Below are 19,878 nucleotides of genomic sequence, written 5' to 3' on the forward strand. Positions count from 1 at the left end.
CCCAGTGGCAAACCACAAACATTATTTGTAGACTGGTCTAGCGTACTCTAAAAAAATTGGACAATTTTTTTAAATCAAGCACCGTGTGATTTGTGACCTACCTTTCCCCGGCATACAGAGCGAACACAGTCTATGATTTGTCCGGTTTCTAACCGAAAGGCTCTGCAGCGTTTCAGCTCCTGATCCCAGAGCTTCAGAGCACCGCCCTCCTTTGACCTGTGGAAAATAACCATGGGAATCTCTTTCATTCATATCTTAAATAAATACATGTATTTAATCCTGTTAATATGCATTTTTCAACATTAGGTTTAATATTATTTCCTGCAAGGTGTTTCCTCAAGCTATATTTTGCCTGGGCACAGTGTTTATACATGCCTATAATAAACTGACACCTGACATCTTACTAATATGGAATTTAACATATGAATGTAACAGAGAAGAACTTACGGTCTTTCTTTGCCTCCGGTGACGATGAGGCCGTCCCTCAGTGTGGTGTACATAGTGAACACGGGGCCCGTATGAGCTTTGGCCACTATTCTTACTAGAATGTGTTCCTTCCACACACACACATCCCCACTTATGGTACCTGTAAATGTCAAGTTATTCTGAAAAGAAAACAAATCTGCACTAATCTAGTGGCCTAAGAGAGCAGAGCAAGCAGCACAAAAACAGTTCACAGCACATTCAAGCATACAGTGTGGCATCTGTCGAGCTGTAAATATTATTAGACTTGATTCACGAGGTAAAAACAAACAGCGTGTTAAAATTGGAGGCAGAACAGGCATCACGGGATTGACTTACAGCTCCAAATGCTACAGAAAGCATGGTCTGCATCCGAGCGTCCTCCAGGGTACTGAGCACGCCTTTCTTGCTGAGCAAAGCTCGGCCAGCTAATGTCCAGAAACGCACGTGCTTGATGCCCACAGACACAAAGTGTGTGTCTGAGTCCGGCCGAAACTCGGCCACAAAGATCCTCTGGGTGTGACCTATCCAGCTGGCCACTTTGGCACCTGAAAGCAAGCGTGTTTGTTCTGTCAGTGAAAATCCCAGCAGCAAAATCAGGGAAGTGCTTTTTTGTTTTCCTACCTTCTTGCCACTTCCAGATGGTGACAGTGTGTTCGGGATCCAGGCCCACAGACAGCAGGAGTTTTCCTGTGGCACTGAAACTAACAGAACAAACTCCACCCGCGTGGAAACAGCGTAGCACCGACAGCGTCTGCTTGGTCATGGCATCCCACACATGGATAGATGGAGACGTGGCTAAGGGAAAGCAAACAGACATTTTATCACAGTTATTCTTAATTACACCTTTAGATATGATTTTCTATTCCTCAAAGTTCTGTTTTATTTTATACACTGCTCTCTACAAATTGTATATTCTTATTTGGCAGCTTTTTGAAGGTAGATATTGCCACTAGATGGCAGTGACTTCACATACTTAGTGGTCAGATCCTTAACAGTTGTTGAATGTTTAAACTCTTACCTGACATGTCACCGATATCACCTGTAAACCAAAATAAAAAAAACACTTTTATTGACAAAAACATGGCTTTTGAGCAGCAGTGGTAACCAAAACTTCAACAAAACCATTAGCCTTTAAACTAGCTAACAAAAGTGATCTGCAAATTAAAAAGAGATCAGTTGTCCTGTCACAACTCCTTTGTCACTTCTCTTTTACAATGTGAGAAAAATATACTTTTAATAAATTCCTACAGGTACAGATGAGGACAGAATTAGTAGCCTTACTTTGAAAATGTCATTTTTTTAAGCATTTCCCTAAGTGTTAAGTTTTTAACACAGCTTTTTCAAACTTACTTTTACAAAAGCTAAAAACTACAAGGGTCAGAATTATTACCCCTCTGATGCTAATATCAATTTGTGAATCATTTTTGCTGGATTTTGCTGCCTGCGGTCGTTTGCTGCAGGTTTCATCAAGTCTCACATGTCTCCTGAAATCGGAGCGCATTCTTCTTCTGGAAATCAGCTTATCTCGCTTTTATTATCCGCTGACGTCAACAGTAGTTTCCAGTTCACCCCACAGATTTTCAGTGGGATTCAAGTCAGGGCTTTGTGCAGGCCAGTAAATAACATCTTGTCCTTTCGGAGATAGTTCATCACCAGGAGTGATGGATGTTTTGGGTTGTTGTCGTATTGGAAGACAATGCAACGACCCAGACACGCTTTTGCTGTTTTCTTCCCAAATCTTTACTTTCCTTCTTTCGTCATGACTTTCTTCCACCTTGACCCGATTCCCAGTTCCTGACACACTGCAGCGTCCGCACAGCTTCGGTGGGGATGGCGTTCTTTGTGTTGTAGGCCTCTCCCTTCTTTCTCCAAACATAAGCAGCTTCTGTGTCCAAAGAGCTCCAGTTTCATCTCATATGCTCAAAGGACACACTTCCAGTATCCATAATCTTTCTGCAGGTTGTCCTTAGGATACTTCAGTTTGACTTGAAGGTGTCTCTTCTGCAGAAGTGCAGTTTTCTTGCTTTCCAACCTCGCAGTCCATTCCTCTGCAGAGCTCTAGTGATTGTCCTCTGGAGAATGACTCGGCTACGTCAAGTCTTGGCAGTTGTTCTGGGGTCTTTAGGCACATCTCCCACGAGTCTTTGAAATCTGTCTCTTCCTTACTCTGCCAGGCTTGTTACGTACAACGTGGCTTCCTTTGAATTTCTTGATGACACTTCTCACTCCACTTCTTGACATGTTTTCTCAAGTCTAAACTGATTTCTTTTATATTTTGGCATCAAGTGGCATTGGAAAAACTTCAACAAAAATGTAAAATTTCATAGCAGTGCTAATAATGTTGTCCTCATCTGTATTCATGTTTTAAAAATGGTGATCTGGAGATTTGGTTGATTGTGCTGATAAGCCTATAAGAGGGAGATGTATGGTAATCCAACACAGGACAGAGACTAGAGAAAGAAGCAGCTGCTGACACAGGAGGGCGACTTTTCACAAACATACCTACTTGGCCAGTTGCCACCACGTTGGGGAATTTGGGGTGTTGATTGATGGTCAGGCACAAAATGTCATCACTGTGTTCCACATAGAAACTTTGGCAGGCTGTGTGAATACACACATACACACATTACATTAAATACGTGATTTTTTTTTTGCTTTGATGGTTTAGTCGATCTTCTGCCGACTTACAAGTCGTCAAGTTGAGGACAATACCGACGGAGGCCGTGTGGTAGATTATGTCAGTCCCCTCATTCAGGTAGTGCACGTTGTTGCGGCAGTCGTTGCCACGGTAACCAAACACCAGCTCTAACACCAGGTCCTGTGGGAGAGTCAGGGGGAAAAAAAAGGCGATCTGAAAGTCAGAAAGGTTAACGCCATGACAACCAAGATCTTCAGGGCCAGCTTGCTCGCTGAAGATCGCCATCATTCGATTAGAGCATCATCATCATCCTCATCCACAGAGAGGCTATGTGGACTGAGGACGAGCATGCAGTGTCTTAGGCTAAAATGATCACATTAGAAAACAGCATTCTCAATCATCTGCTAATCTAAGACAGACAAGCCTTCTTGGGTCTACATAAATACATCATTTGTGTATCTGTATTAATGTGTTCAGGTGAGAATATGAGGCATGAGTGTAGATTTCAGCAGATGCAGGGGACATGTGTCCTTCAATATTTACAATGCATGCATTTGTCTCCTCTGATAAAACAGTTAAGAGTGGTTGTGGCACCTCTCTGAATCTGTGGGCACACAGACTGTTAACCACGAAGGTCACAGGAGATCATGTGACAATAAAGCCTTTTTTCTCAAAATATCTGAATTACGTTGTACTGTTTGCTTTAAAGCGTTTTCCAAGCTTTAAAGTGTTGCTGCCAGTTTGATGAAAATCTTAACGTATTGTTCCCTGACCTTGTTTTCAGCCTGCATGCTAGTTGAGGTGCACACATTTCCTAAAAACATCCCAGAACAGAGAGCACGAGCCGAAATCTCGCAGAAACACATAACGGCTGTGACATTTCATCAAAATAAACGTACTTATCAAAATCCCCAAGCAAAAGGAAAATATCTGGCACAACTGGAAACTCATTAATCTTTTACCCTCCAATCTAAAACCAGGCAAAAATAAAACACAAAAGAGTGCATCACACCTACACATGTGTTACATTACATAAGATTAATTGTATGAAAGTCCAGAAGGCTGGAGTGCCCATTTTTTAATTTAATAAATTCATTTTCACAATGAATCCATGCAGGAAAAGAACTGCAATACGAGAAAAGAAGTGACTGACACTCAAAATCTTCCACGTGACGATCACAGCACCCCTGCCAGGGTTCAAATGAAACCAGCACTCATGACATTAGGTCCTTACCTCGATGGGTCTCTTCTTTTTGCCGACATTGTTGGTCTGCAGCTTCTCTGGCTGTGGCAGCGCTCTGCTGACAGGAGGCCTGAAACAGACAGCTGTGATAAGAGAATTGGCGTAGAGCTGCTTTTCATGCTGACAGCAATAATGATGATGACGAACATAATAAGGATCATTGCACTACCGTTGTTACATGAATATAACACTGCTTACTCTTCACAGCACTCTGCGTCTCCTGTATTTGGCTGTGTGAGCTCTTCTTTATCACTTTCAGTTACTTCCTGTTTAATTTTCAGGGTAAGTTTCCTGCTTATGTTTCCAATCGTGCCTTCATTATTGTCTGATTTAATTTACTGCTGTCTTATTAGCCTCCTCCCTGGTGCGTACTCAGTCAGATCGACGAGTCATCTTCCTCAAGCATTTTTTAAAATTATTAACTTGTGTCAGCAACTGGTTCCACCTAAGAACTTCACTACACTTCTTATAGTATATTTTAGTAAGTAATTAGTGGTTAATATCAATAGCAAACTGCCTCTCTACTGTTTTCGAGCTGAAACACAAAATAAACTGGAATATCAATGACGTAGTAGCTCAACTGGCTCAATATCCATCACAATTCAAAAGTTATTGTAGTGTGTGAAGAAGAAGAAGAGAATGAAAGCTATAAATTAAGTTAAAGAGGATCACGACAGGTTTAGTATCCAGGACAAATGAACGTCTTGAACACCACCAAATAAAGCAGAGACTTCAGGAGTAATAAACATGTGCGGTCAGTAGTAACTACTGCCATAAAAACCATGAATATATATGAACGCAGTGGCATGACATCAATTCAGTGCACTGGTCATATTACTGATGTTACTTTAACAGTCATAGGAATGCCACCACTATGCTTCCATAATGTGGGACTAAACCAACAGTTAGACCTGTTCATTTTCATTATTTTGTGCATACAAAAGTTAGCACAAGGAAGAATTGTTAAACCTTGCCTCGTTTGCCTCGAGCACACTTAGGTGACAGAATCATTTTTTAATGTAAGCGTTTGACAAAACAGAAATCGTTTCCTGGTTTAAATTTGGATGATTTCCCCTTCAGGATCATCTCTTCAGGCTTCTCTTGACAGCTTTCAGCTTGGCTGCTATTTTTAGATCTCTCTGAGGTCCTGTTCTGTCCCTCTTTTGTTCCCATGCGAAGTGTGCTGGATCTCCTCCAGTGTGCACAAAAGTTGCTTTGGAATCTGGGAAATGGGGCTGACGAGGCGAAAAGTTGTGTTGGCGTGACCAAAGCACAGTTCAGGTCAGGATGTCACCGCAACGATAGCCTCACCCTGGCAGACAAATTCATGTTGCACAACCCTGTGGGCGATGAAAACAACCAAACAAAACTCCAATAGAAAACTACTCATTTACAATTCAGCTCTTGTGTTTCTTTAAATCAGGGCTGTCAAACTCAATTCAGTCTCAATCTCAATGTCGCACCAAATTTTCTGTTTTTAATAAGTAACAGAATTCTAATAATGTTCACCTGGATCACAGCAAAGAGTTTAAAAAAGCTGAAACACAAACCCAAATGAAAGACACAATTTACCCCACTCGGGCAAAATTTATAAATTTTTTTGCAAACTTTAACCCTGGAAAACCCATGGGATCAAATTTAACCCCATGGTTTCCCTAGTAAACCAATGGGGTCGGATCTGACCCCATGGGTTCTCCAGGGTTAAAGACTCCTGTTTAAACTAGATTAATGTCTGAAATGTGGCAATTAAAATAAAAGCTATTTTAAAAATTTATCTTAGAATAGTGCCCTTTTTGAGGTTTAGTGACTAAACAATAGCAGTATTTATTCACAGTTCAAACTATGGAAAAGTAAAGCTAGCATCCCACACAGGGAGCAGTGGTGTAATTAATGATGTTACTGCAGTTTTCACACTTTGCAAAGCCATCCAATAGGCTGAATTAGACTTGTTGGTGAGCCAATATTGAAATATTTGAAACCCCTGCTGTGTATTAAAAGTTAGGCTTCTCTTGAAATTCTGTGCAAGTTTGAGGTCAAGGGTAAGAGGCAAGAGGTCAGAGCAGGACCACCAACAATCCAAAAATAGCAGATTTCTACAAGCCAACTCCTGTAACTTTATATGAACAAACCGTAGTTAATGCAGGTCAGAAAAAGACCACAAAAGTGATAGCGAGGAGAAAATGAAGAGTAGAAAAACACAGTGAGGAACTTACCTCGATCCTCTTCATGGCAGCAATGACAAAGAAAAAACAAGAGTTAGAAAAAAAGGTTTCCCACAGCGCTCACTGCTGCCAGGCGGACACGTGCAAAGCAACACCTCAGCCACTGAGGATATAAAGTACAAGAGTCAGTGCCGCCGTGTAACCATGACAACCAAAGTCCATTTCTATGACAACCGCTGCCCAGAAGATGCTGCGTGGTTGGTTGCGTCGATGTCAAAAAAATAAATGAATCAATCAATCTGTGAAAGAACAAATCTGAAGCACCGACAGTCGGTGATGCATTCGAGATGTTTTATAATTGTGGGAAAGTTCATAATGCATGATCTGGAACAATAAGAAACTGATCGTCTAAAAGACTTTTAAAGGGATGATCATGTATAATGTTAATATTTCTTATCGCTTGATATCACTATAATCCTCCCATTTCTCCCTGAGTCGCTGACTGTTGAAAAGATTTAGTACTTGTTCAGATTCTGTTGCGATGACTACGAACGAGGACAGGACACTGCAGCAAAATAATTCAATGTCTTATTGAACTTTAAGCCCCATTTTTTCCTGGTAGTGAGAACGCCCAAAACAGGGATTTAATTTGTCCAGCTTTTTTCAAACATGAACTCCAGACAAGAACGAAAAATGAACACAATCATCCGTCGATGTGTTGTTTTTAATGTGATTCTTTCTAATTCTCGTGTTTCTCTGTCTTGCTCATGTCCCTTCTCTCGCACTCTTCTGTATTCCCTCATCTTTTTCTTTTTTTACCATGTTTGGTGTTCATGTTTAAGGAGCTCTACAAGGGACACTGGAGAAGGAAAAATTGAAGATATATTTTTGCAAGATCGCGCAAAAGTTTTTCATTTAAGTCCATGCACTTTCAAATCAGTACTGAAACCTGTCACACACCTGCGAGAGAGATTCAGAGATTTTTCTTTGAGCTTGGCATCAACTACAAAGACATTAACTCAGTGCTTTGCAGTTTTTTTCTCCAATGTCCCCTGCAGGGCTCTGTACATGTTCATGTCTCAGCAATACTTATAGCTGTTTTTTTCACATGTCCTGTTTCAGTGTCCTTGGGAAAGATACCCAACCCAAGTTGGCTTCACTTCATCTGTATGAGTGTGCGTGTGTGTGTTAGTGCATAAATCCATAGAAGAAAGCGCTGTAAGTACTGTGGCTTGTACTTAAAAGTGCTCAAGTGTTCAATTAGAGTAAAAGAGCACTTTATAAGTCCAAGTCATTGATCATTTTTGCTTTTAATTCCTGTTTTTTCCCTCTTTTATGACTGTGTGCCACACCTTATCATCTTTACCTGTGTCTGTCAATCACCTGTGCATATAGTCCTACTTCATCCATCTTTGTCAAGCTTCTCTCTTTGTGCTTCTGATCCGTGTTTTGATCCCTGCTTGCATTAACATATTACCATATGAAGCCTGTTTCTTGTTCTTATCACCTTCTACTTTTGGGTCTTCTCACTAAGATTTTACAACTTCAGTTTCCAGCGGAAACTGGAAACTGTTACTGGAGTGTGTCAAAGACAAGACAGATCTGCACTTTTTTTCACATTAAAGCGTTGCACTCAATCTGTACTCAGGAGCTTGTAGGTAAGATTGTTTCACATCCTTTCCTACTGATTTTGTCATTTGTTTTCTTACATTAATTCTGACTTGGGGAAAGTTATTTATTTTGCACTTTATTTTCTTAAGGCTTCACTGTAGTGACTCCCTCCTCACTCACCTGCCTACAACCAGTTCAGAATCAGCATCAAATCAATCTTTTGACTAGTTTTAGCACATTACCCCTACTCTGGCTTCTTTCCATTTTTAACATTTGTACATTTAACACATGTCTGTGTCGTACCCCAGGCTGCACAGCAGAAATGTTGAGATTCTCAGATTCACAAGAGGAGCCACTCTAGATTCAAAGCTTAACTCTAAAGGTGATAATGCTTTGCTTGGATATAGCATGACCTGACTTGAAAGATAAGGTTTGCAGATTTTCCTCGAATCACTTCTTAAATCATATTTTTGTAGCACAGCTTTTATGTAATCCTATCTTTTCTTGTGTTTTTGTTTTTTAACTGTTGGTGTTTTTTATAATGAAAATTTGATTTGTGCATTTTGCCATCCCCTTTTCCTTATATTAACCTTTTAATTTGACCATTTTGTGGGCTTAACGATTGACTTCCTGTTTGAATGTGGTGTTCTGCTTTTTGCTTGTCTGTCAAAGTGAGTTTCAAAGAGTTTATAATCTTTATTTCAGAGCTGCTATATGAGCAAAGTTAATATTGTGCATCTCAGTTGGGTAATGTCTACAAAAACTAAGGGTTATGGTGCATGTGTGAAAACATGTAATGGGATCAAGGCCACACTTTCTTTCTTTTTTTTGCTGTTACATACAGTTTGCCTATGTGCCTATGCTTATTGCTTTAGCAGAATCGCTCTATATAATTACAAGAACTTACCTGACTACCCCTTGTCTTCAAGTGGAATAAAATAATGGAGCAGGATAGTGACAGATGGACAGCCATTAAAGGAAAGAAGAGCAGAAAAGGCAGAGTTATTTCAAAAGGAAAGGGACAGGACAGGGCTGTGTGAAGAAGTCAGGTTTGGCTTTAGCTTGACACAAAAGCCTCGTTATTATTATTGCGTCACTGCTTCAGTGAGGAATACCTTTCATCCACAGAGGGCTCTTTCAGCTGCAAGTGGGGTTTCACGCCTGTCATTGGTCGCATGTTGGTGGATAAGGCCTTGATGGTGTAGTTGATTTCGTTCTCCCTCGTCACATCGCTGTCATAACCTGGTGGGGCAAAAGGAAACTCGATTTTTCATTCGACAAGAGGATCACGTCTGACAAAAATCTTAGAAGAACTCAATTTCTTGCCTCCATCGTCCTCGCTCTCAATATCCGACTCCTCGCTGTCACACTGTCTGATTTCGCGGTGGCCCTCGGGCTCGTGGGCCCAAATCATGAGGCACGTGTCACCCCCACCGACAGTCACTAAGAGGCTGTCGTCGTGGGTCCATCGCACATTAGTAACATGTGTGCTGTGGGCCACGTAGCGTTTGAACTTTGCATACTTCCCCTGGGGGAGAAGGACGCTATTTAACATTTGTGACATTAACACATAATTAACATAAAATTTGCACAACTTATAACTCGAGTCATGCGATGTTTAAACAAGATAATACAGAGAATTATGCACTGTGTCGAACCTTGACAGGATATCTGAAGAGCTTGATGTATCCTAGATCATCTCCTGTTGCTAGCACCTTCCTGTCATTACTAAGGCAGGCAGCGGTCACCTCAGTGACCTCGCTTATCACAGGCCAGATGCCCTCAACAAATGTTCCCAGGACACACGTCCATGTGCTCCAATCGATCTTCTCCACCTGAATAAAGCCAGGAAATAAGAAAACAAATGTCAAACTGGAAGGACATTAACATAGGTTAGAAATACAGTCTGAGGGTTTTACTCCAAGAAGCCTCACAGGTAAAACTAAAATATTATATTGAATTCTAAACCCTACAGAACCCCACACCATGCCTTTATTAGAAGATTCAACGTTTGGAACCATCTGTAATCTTCAGTGGCTGGAGGAAGATAATTTATAATACACCAGCTGCCAAAGGAAATGATTTAAAATATAAGAATATATCTTTTGGATGAATAATTATGTGCTGCTTGGAAAAGCTTTTGCACAAATTTCTTAATGTAAAAAGAAAAATCCAGAGTCAGATGTGACAGACTTTTAGTGCACAGCTTAAAGTGGACCTATTATGGTCATTTATAGCTTTATATTTTTATTCCAGGACTCAAGCAGAGAAGCTTTGTTGCAGCACATTAGTTTACCCATGTAAAAACTCAAGCTGTGATATACTGCCCGCTGCAAATAAAAGGTTTAAACAGCAGGCAGGTGGGGCTTCTTAAGCCTTATTAGGAAAATCAGCACTGACTGATGTCATGAATTGTTAATAGTGGAAAAAAGTGTCTGAAACTGAGCATTTAGGGCAGTCTGAAGGTTGAGTTTTAGACTCACAGTAAGTTTCACTTAGAGACACGATTACCTAATTATTTGAAACTAGGGTCATATTTAATACGAACATTCATCACTGCAGGATCGTCAAAGGATCATCATGTTGCCTTTAAACTACACATTGACATTGTCCTTTTTTTGCTAAAAGTTTTATCAGACGATGGGTTTCCTACCATCATCATTGTTTGGTCAGAGAGTATCGTATGGTTGGTGGAATTCACTCCCTATTATTTTGTGCTTCTGCCACTATGTAAATAACACTGGATGTCTGTTAAATGTCAGGCTACAGCTGTAAGATGGTCAGCTTGCCTTAAAGGAAGAACTGGAAAAGTGGAAAATAGTTTAACAGACCTGGCTCAACTAGTTAGCTGCTTACACATGCTCCCAGTATATTTGCTAAGCTAAGCTATGCTAACTTCTGCTGGCTCCAGTATGGAGGAGGTGGTTGGTGACAGAATGCTGGCAAGAGTCCTGGCAATCACGGACAACGACTCCCACCCCCTTCATAACACACTGGACACACTGACCGTTTCAGCAACACATTCCTTCAACCCGCTTTGTGAAGGAACAACACACGAGGTCGTTCCTTCCTGCTGCTCTCAGACTCTTTAATTCTTCTAACTGGGTCAGACCTACCCATACTGAACAGGACTAAACACCCCTCACTGCACTCCATTACTTATTGTAAGCCACGATGTGTATTTACACACCTGTGCACCTATAATATCCCAGACACATTTAATATTTGTATTCTTTTATATTTATATTCATAGTTATAGTTGCCTGTTGTATGTATTTCCCGTTTATTACGTTTCTCTGATCTGATTTTGCACAAATTAATGTGATCATAACATTGGATTTTGGCATAAAGATGGCATGCTGTATTAAAATGACAAATTTAAATATTTAGTGAATAAACAGGAAATAAAATAGGACCACGAACAGAGCCTTGAGGCTCTCCACAGCACAAACTATCTCATCAATAGAAACAAAGAAAAAGGCAAAAAAAAAAAAACCAAAACACAAGCCAGGCAAGAGCAGACCTAACCTTTCAATTACAATCCTATAACTACTGCGGACTAACACTAGGAATGTTAGGGAATAATAGACGAATGGATCACAATGAGGTAAAATGAGAAGGGAGGACGTCTAATGCTCCACTGAGACGTGACCTAGTGACATCTCTCATCTCTGACCTTTATTTTCTTAACGCTCCCTGTTTCTGTGTGCCTCACAAGCAGTGTGAATGTCACAATGTTTTAAAGTGACCCTAAACACTATCCCACTTCCACTGCCAAAATTAGAATGATACTGGTGAAAACTGGGCCGTCTTAATGCTTCACTGCCCTTCCCCAAGCCTCCTGTGATCCCGAGGGGAAAATGTGTGCCAACAGCACCATAACCATGTTGTGCCTTTTCTTCACTGCTTACCTCTGTAGCTGGGATGGTCTGCCTTTTGCCTCGAGGAGCCTCGAAAAAAAACTGCTCCTTAGCACTCGTGTTGACTTGAAGTAGTTTTCCTGTTAATTAAAGAGCCCAGTGGGTATATTGGTGAATATTTTTTTAACAGCGAGATTTTGAATCTATAACTGGTTCCTAAACAGTCATTTGTAGAGATTTAGTGAGCATTTTAAGAACCTGCTTACCCCTCCGATCCCAATCCAGATGGGTAATGTAGTTGAGGCATCCTTTGCACACTCCTACCCTTTTGCTGCTCATTACATTGTAAATATCCACAAAGCTGTCTCCTGATGCCACTGCAAGGTACTTCCCAGCTCCTGAGCCAATAAGAAAGGAGGATAAAAGGGCAAGTTAGTTTCAGTCCAGACTGAATTATCGCAAAAGTTGTCCCCTTGTGATCAAATCACTCTAACTTAGGTGATCACCTGACTTTTCATATAGCATCACAAGCAGGTGAATAATGTACATATGGCATATAAATAAACAATAACACGGCCCCTTAGTCTCCCTACCTTGTCTTCTCTTCTAGTCCCACAAAGAAAATATTGGATTACCTCAAAGTCTAGATTTCCATAATTCTTCTTTACTTGAGCAGAAGTACAGATACTTATGTTAAAAAATACTATCTAAAAGAAGTAGTGATTCAACTTCTTTAACTCAAGTAAAAGTGAAAAAGTACAGGCCCTGTAGTAGAAGTAAGAAAGTAAGACGTAGGTCTTTGGAGAACATTTCTACCAGTTATTTTTGTGCATTTCTAGATTCTAATTCTAAATTCTAATGAACCCTAAGATTGTTCGAAGTGACTCAGTGTGGGGAATTAAAATCACTCACAATCATTTCTATTGACAGCTCCAGCAGATTTTCTGTGTGCACAGGCTATGATCAGCTGACCTGCTGCAGCAGCTGCTACTGTGAGGTTTACTGCTCTTTGTGGATTTACACAACTGAATTTAACAAGAAGTAATCAGATGTTTCATTATTCATCTTGCTGTTTAGAAAGGTCTACATACTTGAAAAAATAATAGCATAATTAAGGACTACAAACTTTTGTTACGCCAATATTAAAAGGAGGCGACCCGGCCATTTTGACTAATTACAGGCCAATATCAAACTTGTGTGTTTTGGCAAAAGTCCTTGAGTCTCTCGTCAGTGAGCAATTAAAAGAGTTCTTGTACTCTAATGAAGTTCTTTCAAAACTACAATCTGGGTTCAGAAAACAGCATAGTGCTGTCACGGCTGCCACAAAAGTGATAAATGACATACTTGTTGCTCTTGATAAAAAACAGCACTGTGCTTCTCTCTTTATTGACCTGTCAAAAGCTTTCGACACTGTGGATCACGCCATTTTAAAGCATAGGCTTCTTTCTTTGGGGCTGTCTAGACATGTTGTCTCCTGGTTTACTAATTATTTGAGTGACAGGACTCAATGCATTAAATGTGAAAATCTGTGCTCAGAACTTTTGAATATTCACACTGGGGTGCCACAGGGTTCAATTTTAGGACCTCTGCTGTTCATCATGTATATAAATGATTTGGGACAAAATGTGTCCAATGCTAGTATGCATTTTTATGCTGATGACACAGTTATTTATTCCTTTGGCTCAAACTTTGAAAAGGCAATAGAATCGTTGCAGAAAGCTTTTGACGTGGTTCAGCACACACTTCTGGAGCTGAAATTGGTTCTCAATGCTGAAAAGACAAAGCTAATGTTGTTTTCAAACATGAAGAGATTTCCTCAAACTGTCCCCTTGGTGTCCACTCTTGAGGGAAACCTCATAGAAGTGGTGCATACGTATAAATATCTTGGCTTTTTAATTGATGATTCTCTGACCTTTAAACCTCACATAGACAATCTTGTGAAAAAACTCAAACTAAAATTGGGATTTTTCTTTCGAAACAAATTTTGCTTTTCTTTTGAGACAAAAAAGTGTCTTGTAAATGCTACATTTTTATCTGTTTTAGATTATGGTGATCTGCTGTACATGAATGCTTCCGCCCAGTGTCTTCATAAGATTGACTCAGTTTATCATGCCTCCTTACGGTTTATTACAAACTGTAGGGCCTTGACCCATTGTTGTGATCTGTACGCTCGAGTGGGATGGCCTTCGTTGTCCTCCAGGAGGTTTGCTCACTGGTGCATCTTTATTTATAAGGCCCTGCTTGGACAAATGCCCACCTACATTTGCGATCTGCTCACACGGAGAAGTACTGTTTCTTACAGCCTGCGTTCAAGCGATCTTTTATTGCTCAATGTTCCATTTGCCAGAACTGAACTGGGAAAGAGGGCTTTTACTTATGCTGCCCCTTTCACATGGAACATGATGCAAAAAGACTGGAAGATAGCAGATCTTATTTCATTAAATGCTTTTAAGTCCAGATTGAGAGAGCCAGAGAAAAATGTTTTTAAAATGTAATTGTTATTTATAATATGTATGTAACTTTGTAATTTCAACGTGTTGTCGCCTCTTGGCCAGGACTCCCTTGCAAAAGAGGTTTTTAATCTCAATGGGACTTTTCCTGGTTAAATAAAGGTTAATAATAATAATAATAAATATTACTACACAACTTTGTATAATGCCTTCTAATCTAAGGAAGGCACTCTCAGTAAAGAATGGGTGTTGGGTAGAGAAACAGGATCCCTTGCATTGTAGATTAAGGTTAAGTGTCCAAGAGAAAGAGAGTTTAGTTTCTTGCTCTCACTTTGTCCACCCCCACTGTTTCTCATTCCTCTCTTGCTGTTTCTCTGTCTGGCCTTATTACAGAAAGCCATTAATTTGGGTCATGCCTGCAGCAATATCTCTCCGACTCACAGCGGGAGGAAAATATATACACCAGCTGAAATACTGCACAGCATCCTACGTACTGTAAACTCAGATGCTTTGGAGGGCACATGGCTTTTAGAAGTCTATTTTATTCTCAGAGTTTTGTATCGGTGAGGAAATGCGGAGGTGAGCAGACAGACCTGGAGAGAATCTGATATCTGAGATGATGTCCTTGCGGTGGTGGAAGGACACCAGGTCCTCCAGGGTGTCTGCGTTCACAATAATGAAACTGCCGTCGTTCAGGCCCACTGCTAAAGCTTTGCCATCAGGGGAGAAGCAGCAGCAACGGCCGCCTGCGGCGGACAAGGTGTCTGTTAAATGCCTGGGACGATCCACTTCCTGTTATCAGTTAGCTTTTCAACAGTGACTCACCTTTCCTGAGTTTGCGTACAGCCAACATGCAGTGGCTCGGGGACAGGTCCCATATGCGCAGGGTTTTGTCATCGCTGACGGTAGCACAGAGAGGGAGATGGGGATGAGTGGCCAGGCCCCACACTTCACCCTCCATGTGACCCTGCCAATACACAAAAGCAGAAATATTTGATTTAAGTGATCAACACACTTTTACAACAGGTGATGGAGGAAAAAAAAGTTGAAAAATGATTCAACATGAATATATATGCATATTGTTTGTGTCTGATTTTGTGTTTTTTATTCCCTGTTTCTGTGTTGACTTAATTTATTTTTCTCTTTGCGTTTTCTTAATTCTGAAGGCTCACCTCATACATCTTTTTTGCCTTACCTCCCTCCTGCCTATTCCTTCTGAGCTCTTTAGCACTGATTTGATCAAACTTGATTTTTCTTAAGGGAGCACTTTTCCTTTATCGTATTCTGTGAATCAGTAAATATAATTTCACTTAATATTGGTCCACTCTGTCTCATTTTGTGTCTGCTTATGGGTACACTGGCTATACAATTAAACAAGGGGTCCTCATGAACTATTTTAGTCATTTATGACTAAATACTACACACAAAAAAACTTTTTATAATGGCTTTACAGTTTCCATTATGTGCGATAAATATTCTATTGTAATTCATCATATCCCTGTGGGAATCAATATCTACATTAGGACTTGATGTTGATATTCTAAGCCTGCACCATGCTTCACTACAAAACACTACAATGCAGTGATTAGAAGTGAAAAATCAAAGCCTATGATGTTAAAAGAGACACTTAAACATAGAGAAATAAAGAGACACTTTTTATTTAGAGCATCGAGTCAGTTAAACTGCTGGGATATTGATCTGGTCAGTTAAATAACAGAGTGGGTTATTGTTCACTATCAGCTGCTTTGGTGTTAATGAAATTAACAACCCTCCAAACAGGAATGGTTTTACAGGTGGAGGCCACGGATATTTTCCCCCTCCTCATCTTTTCTGTCTGTTTTTTTTTCTTACTAGTCTTGCATTTGGCCAAGGTCAGTGTCACTACTGGTAGCATGAGACAATACCTGGACTCTACAGAGGTCGCACAAGTAATCCAGCTCCTCCAGGATGGCACATCAATTCGTGCCCTTGCCCAAAGGTTTGCTGTGTCACCCAGCAGAGTCTCAAGTGTACTGAGTAGACTCCAGGAGACAGGCAGTCACTTTAGGAGAGCCAGGCAAGTATTTAACATACCTATTAGCAGGACCAGTATCTGCTCCTTTGAAGGTACATGATGAAAACTGCCAGAGCCCTGCTGACCACCAGCAGGCAACTGGTGTGAATGTCTCTGACCGAATAATCAGAAACAGACTTCATCAGGGTGGCCTAAGTGGGGCCTATGTCCACTGCACGGCACAATGGAGCCCGACTGGCATTTACCATAAAATACCAGAATAAGCAGGTCCACCACTGATACAGTATGCTTTTCACAGAAGAGAGCAGGTTCACGCTGAACACATTTGACAGACGTGAAAGAGCCTGGAGGAGCCATGGAGAATGTTATGCTGCCTGTAACATCATTCAACACGACCAGTTTGGTGGTGGGTCAGTCTGGAATGGTCTGCACCTCAGACTGTTCAGGGGCTCTGTGAGGGACTGGTCCATGCCCCAACATTGTCAGGCATGCATTAAAGCATGCGGCGGCCATACAAACAACTGATTATTTTGAGTTGCTGCAATTAAATTTTGATAAAATGGACTAGCCTGGTGCAACATTTTTTTGCTTTGATTTTCGGGGTATCTTTCCATTCAGCACTCTGTAGGTTTAAAATTGTCATTGCAGTAAATTGATGTGGCTTCCTTTAAATCCCAACATCCAGACTATATCAGTATAGACATCCAGGATGATTTTTTTCCAGAGATCTGATGTGTTTTTGAAGTGTTCCTTTAATTTTTTTGAGCAGTGTTTATTTGATGTCAGCAATAAACAAGAATACCACTTGCACACACATAAATCGTTGTATTCTTTCTTTACTGCCTATACCAGGGGTGGGCAACTCCAGGCCACGAGGGCCGGTGTCCCTGCAGGTTTTAGATGTGTCCTTGAACCAACACAGCGGATTTAAATGGCTAAATTAGCTCCTCAACATGTCCTGAAGTTCTCCAGAGGCCTGGTAACGAACTAATCATGTGATTCAGGGTGAGATCTAAAACCTGCAGGACACCGGCCCTCGAGGCCTGGAATTGCCCACCCCTGGCCTATACATACCAGTATTCATGGAGTTTCTGCTCATCTAACACAGTTAACCTCATTAGCTTGTAGAATAAACCGTCCCCGTTCGTTCTCGTCAATTGATCGCTTCTTGTGCGATCTAAAGGGCAATCAATAGCATTTGCTCCATCTGCCTAAAATCAAGGCAGATGAGGAGAAATTGTAGGAGCACTTAACCAAATTAACAACCTCCCACTGAGTGCCAGTAATTCATCAGCATTTACAACTATTTCCTCTGTGAATCGGCATTGGTAAGTTTGCATGTTTTAGACTATTAACCATACTATAATATGCATCTATTACTGCAGACTAGTTTACAAAGTGTAACATATTGTGACGATCTTTATTTAGATTTTTGCACCCATAAAGAGGCACTTTCACATCAACCTTAATGCCTGTTAAGATAGAGTGAAACATGCCATCGGTTCTCACACACATTACCTTAGACTAATCCTTCCACCACCTTCCTAAAAGACCCTTCATTTTTGGTCCAGTAATTCAATTTAGGCGCCATGCTGAAAATTAACCTGCACAGATGAGTAATCTATGGCACCAGTATTATGTTGTTAAGAACGCTTCAACAATAAGGAAAATGTATTACATCACAATCCTCATCATGCATCCGCTTTCTATCTGTGAAATAAAGCACATATTCCACCTTTGAAATCTTTACTGGCTCAGAAGACGTTCGACTCCACTACTTGTGTCAAGTTAAAGACTTCCAGCTCATCATATTGCAGAGAAAATAGCATCCTCCTGAATATCTTGACTGGGCTGGTACAGGCTGAAGCTGATGACTGCGTATGTTATTCGCTATGTGATTTTTTTCTTACCTGGACGAGCAGAGTGATGGGACCACTCTTGTCCACCTCCAAGATCTCGCCGTTCTTGGTTCCCACTAGGATGTGGCCATGGCCAAGAGATATGGCACGTATGGAGGGATTGTCCTCCAAGAGCAACCCTGCAGAGTCAGTGAAATAAAGAATGAAGTCACAAAGACCTTAGCAGGGACCAGGCTACAGGATGCAATCTTCATTTCAGTTAAACGCACTGAATGTTTTAAATGGATTTGCATTACATAATGGCTAGACAAACATGATCCAAGGGCAGCAGCAGACAGTTGAGAACAGGGTGACCTTTTTTACCTTTGGAGCCTGGAGCTAGGACTGCTCTCTTGATGGCATAGGTTTTGAGGCATCTCTCGAAAGTGTCATCCCACAGCGCTACAATACCATCCTTTCCACCAGTCACAAATCCCTACGGGGCCAAAATATTGTAACATGTAAAGGTGCAATGATCTCTAAAATGAGATCTAAACAGATGTAACTGGGAACTCTAATATCATATTTCAAAGGGGATCTATTGTGCTTGCTTCCAACTGCATGATTTTATTCTTGGACACTGAGTAACTCCTAATTTACCTTGGTGTCTTGGCCCAGGCCTTAAATCCATTCAATTGTATGAAAGCATATCTTTTAACTCCCTCCCTCACCATTGAAGGCGACTTTCTTCTAATCTACAGCACATACTCAGAGCCAGAGCTGTGTGCCTGAGATGAGCATATTAAAAATATCTGCTCTCACTGACATCTCAACAAATATCAGCAGACTGAAGCTTGAGGTTTGAGCTGAGGGATTACTTTCACATAAAATGGACATTCACCATAAAATAAGAAAAAGCACAACAGGATCCCTTTAAAATGACGACAGAAGAACAATATCTAATGATCTGCAAGTTAAAGACAAAACTTCGCCTGATAAGGGGAAGAGCCTTTCCTCCTGGATTTGTGTTATACCTTTTCTAGAGCGTGCATACTGAAAACAGGTCCGTCGTGGGCTTTGACAGTCTTCATCAGGAACATGTCCCTCCAGATACAAATGTCCCCTGTGCATGTGCCTGAAAACACCATCTCCTCTGACCAGCCATACACAGCACACATCATAGTCTCCGTCTTCCCCATGTTTCCCTTGCGCCCAATTAGACCACCACCTGAAAGAGACCCAGACAGTCACGATGAGATGTGTCACGGCTGAGCCCCAGTTCTGCTTTTTAGAGGCTGTTCTGCTAGTCAACAGTGAAATGCAGGTCTTACCAGCTTTATGCCAAAACTTCATATGTTTCACACCAGCTGTGATGAGCTTGTCAGGAAGGTAGGGATTTATTTTGACAACAAATATCTTGTCCTTGCTTCCCCTGAAAAACAACATTTTAAAATGTCAACACAAACTTTTAATTTGCACGTTTTTTTTACACTGCTGCAAAATTAAAATGCTTATATCTAGATCACAAGATAAATAATATTTAATTTGTGTAGTTACGTGTAATGTGTGTTACATCATTATGCACTATGTGGACAAA

The 19,878-nt window shown here is 40.8% G+C and overlaps 1 protein-coding gene across 5 annotated transcripts in view; it reads right to left on the bottom strand.

The window, feature by feature from the left end:
* eml5 (EMAP like 5) overlaps window positions 1–19,878 on the bottom strand; it is a 51,156-nt gene that overhangs the window by 5,140 nt on the left and 26,138 nt on the right. For 2 of the 5 annotated variants that reach the window (XM_085256519.1, XM_085256518.1), the window contains 21 exons: window positions 19,613–19,713; window positions 19,316–19,509; window positions 18,666–18,777; window positions 18,354–18,481; window positions 15,255–15,396; window positions 15,023–15,175; window positions 12,246–12,377; window positions 12,031–12,119; window positions 9,778–9,954; window positions 9,446–9,647; window positions 9,235–9,361; window positions 9,027–9,041; window positions 6,560–6,568; window positions 4,338–4,416; window positions 3,154–3,283; window positions 2,968–3,066; window positions 1,484–1,504; window positions 1,087–1,260; window positions 802–1,010; window positions 448–605; window positions 102–216 (listed from right to left, as the gene is read on the bottom strand). In XM_085256519.1, coding sequence (XP_085112645.1) covers window positions 102–216; window positions 448–605; window positions 802–1,010; window positions 1,087–1,260; window positions 1,484–1,504; window positions 2,968–3,066; window positions 3,154–3,283; window positions 4,338–4,416; window positions 6,560–6,568; window positions 9,027–9,041; window positions 9,235–9,361; window positions 9,446–9,647; window positions 9,778–9,954; window positions 12,031–12,119; window positions 12,246–12,377; window positions 15,023–15,175; window positions 15,255–15,396; window positions 18,354–18,481; window positions 18,666–18,777; window positions 19,316–19,509; window positions 19,613–19,713 — 2,566 coding nt within the window. Of the gene's footprint in view, window positions 1–101; window positions 217–447; window positions 606–801; window positions 1,011–1,086; window positions 1,261–1,483; window positions 1,505–2,967; window positions 3,067–3,153; window positions 3,284–4,337; window positions 4,417–6,559; window positions 6,569–9,026; window positions 9,042–9,234; window positions 9,362–9,445; window positions 9,648–9,777; window positions 9,955–12,030; window positions 12,120–12,245; window positions 12,378–15,022; window positions 15,176–15,254; window positions 15,397–18,353; window positions 18,482–18,665; window positions 18,778–19,315; window positions 19,510–19,612; window positions 19,714–19,878 lie in introns of those variants that run through there. The other 3 variants (XM_085256521.1, XM_085256520.1, XM_085256522.1) reach the window with 2 other exon arrangements.

This window comes from Mchenga conophoros, linkage group LG19, assembly GCF_057382185.1.
Source record: "Mchenga conophoros isolate Kocher_MC1m ecotype Shallow Benthic linkage group LG19, M_conophoros_male_GT1.1, whole genome shotgun sequence".
Taxonomy (NCBI): Eukaryota; Metazoa; Chordata; class Actinopteri; order Cichliformes; family Cichlidae; genus Mchenga; species Mchenga conophoros.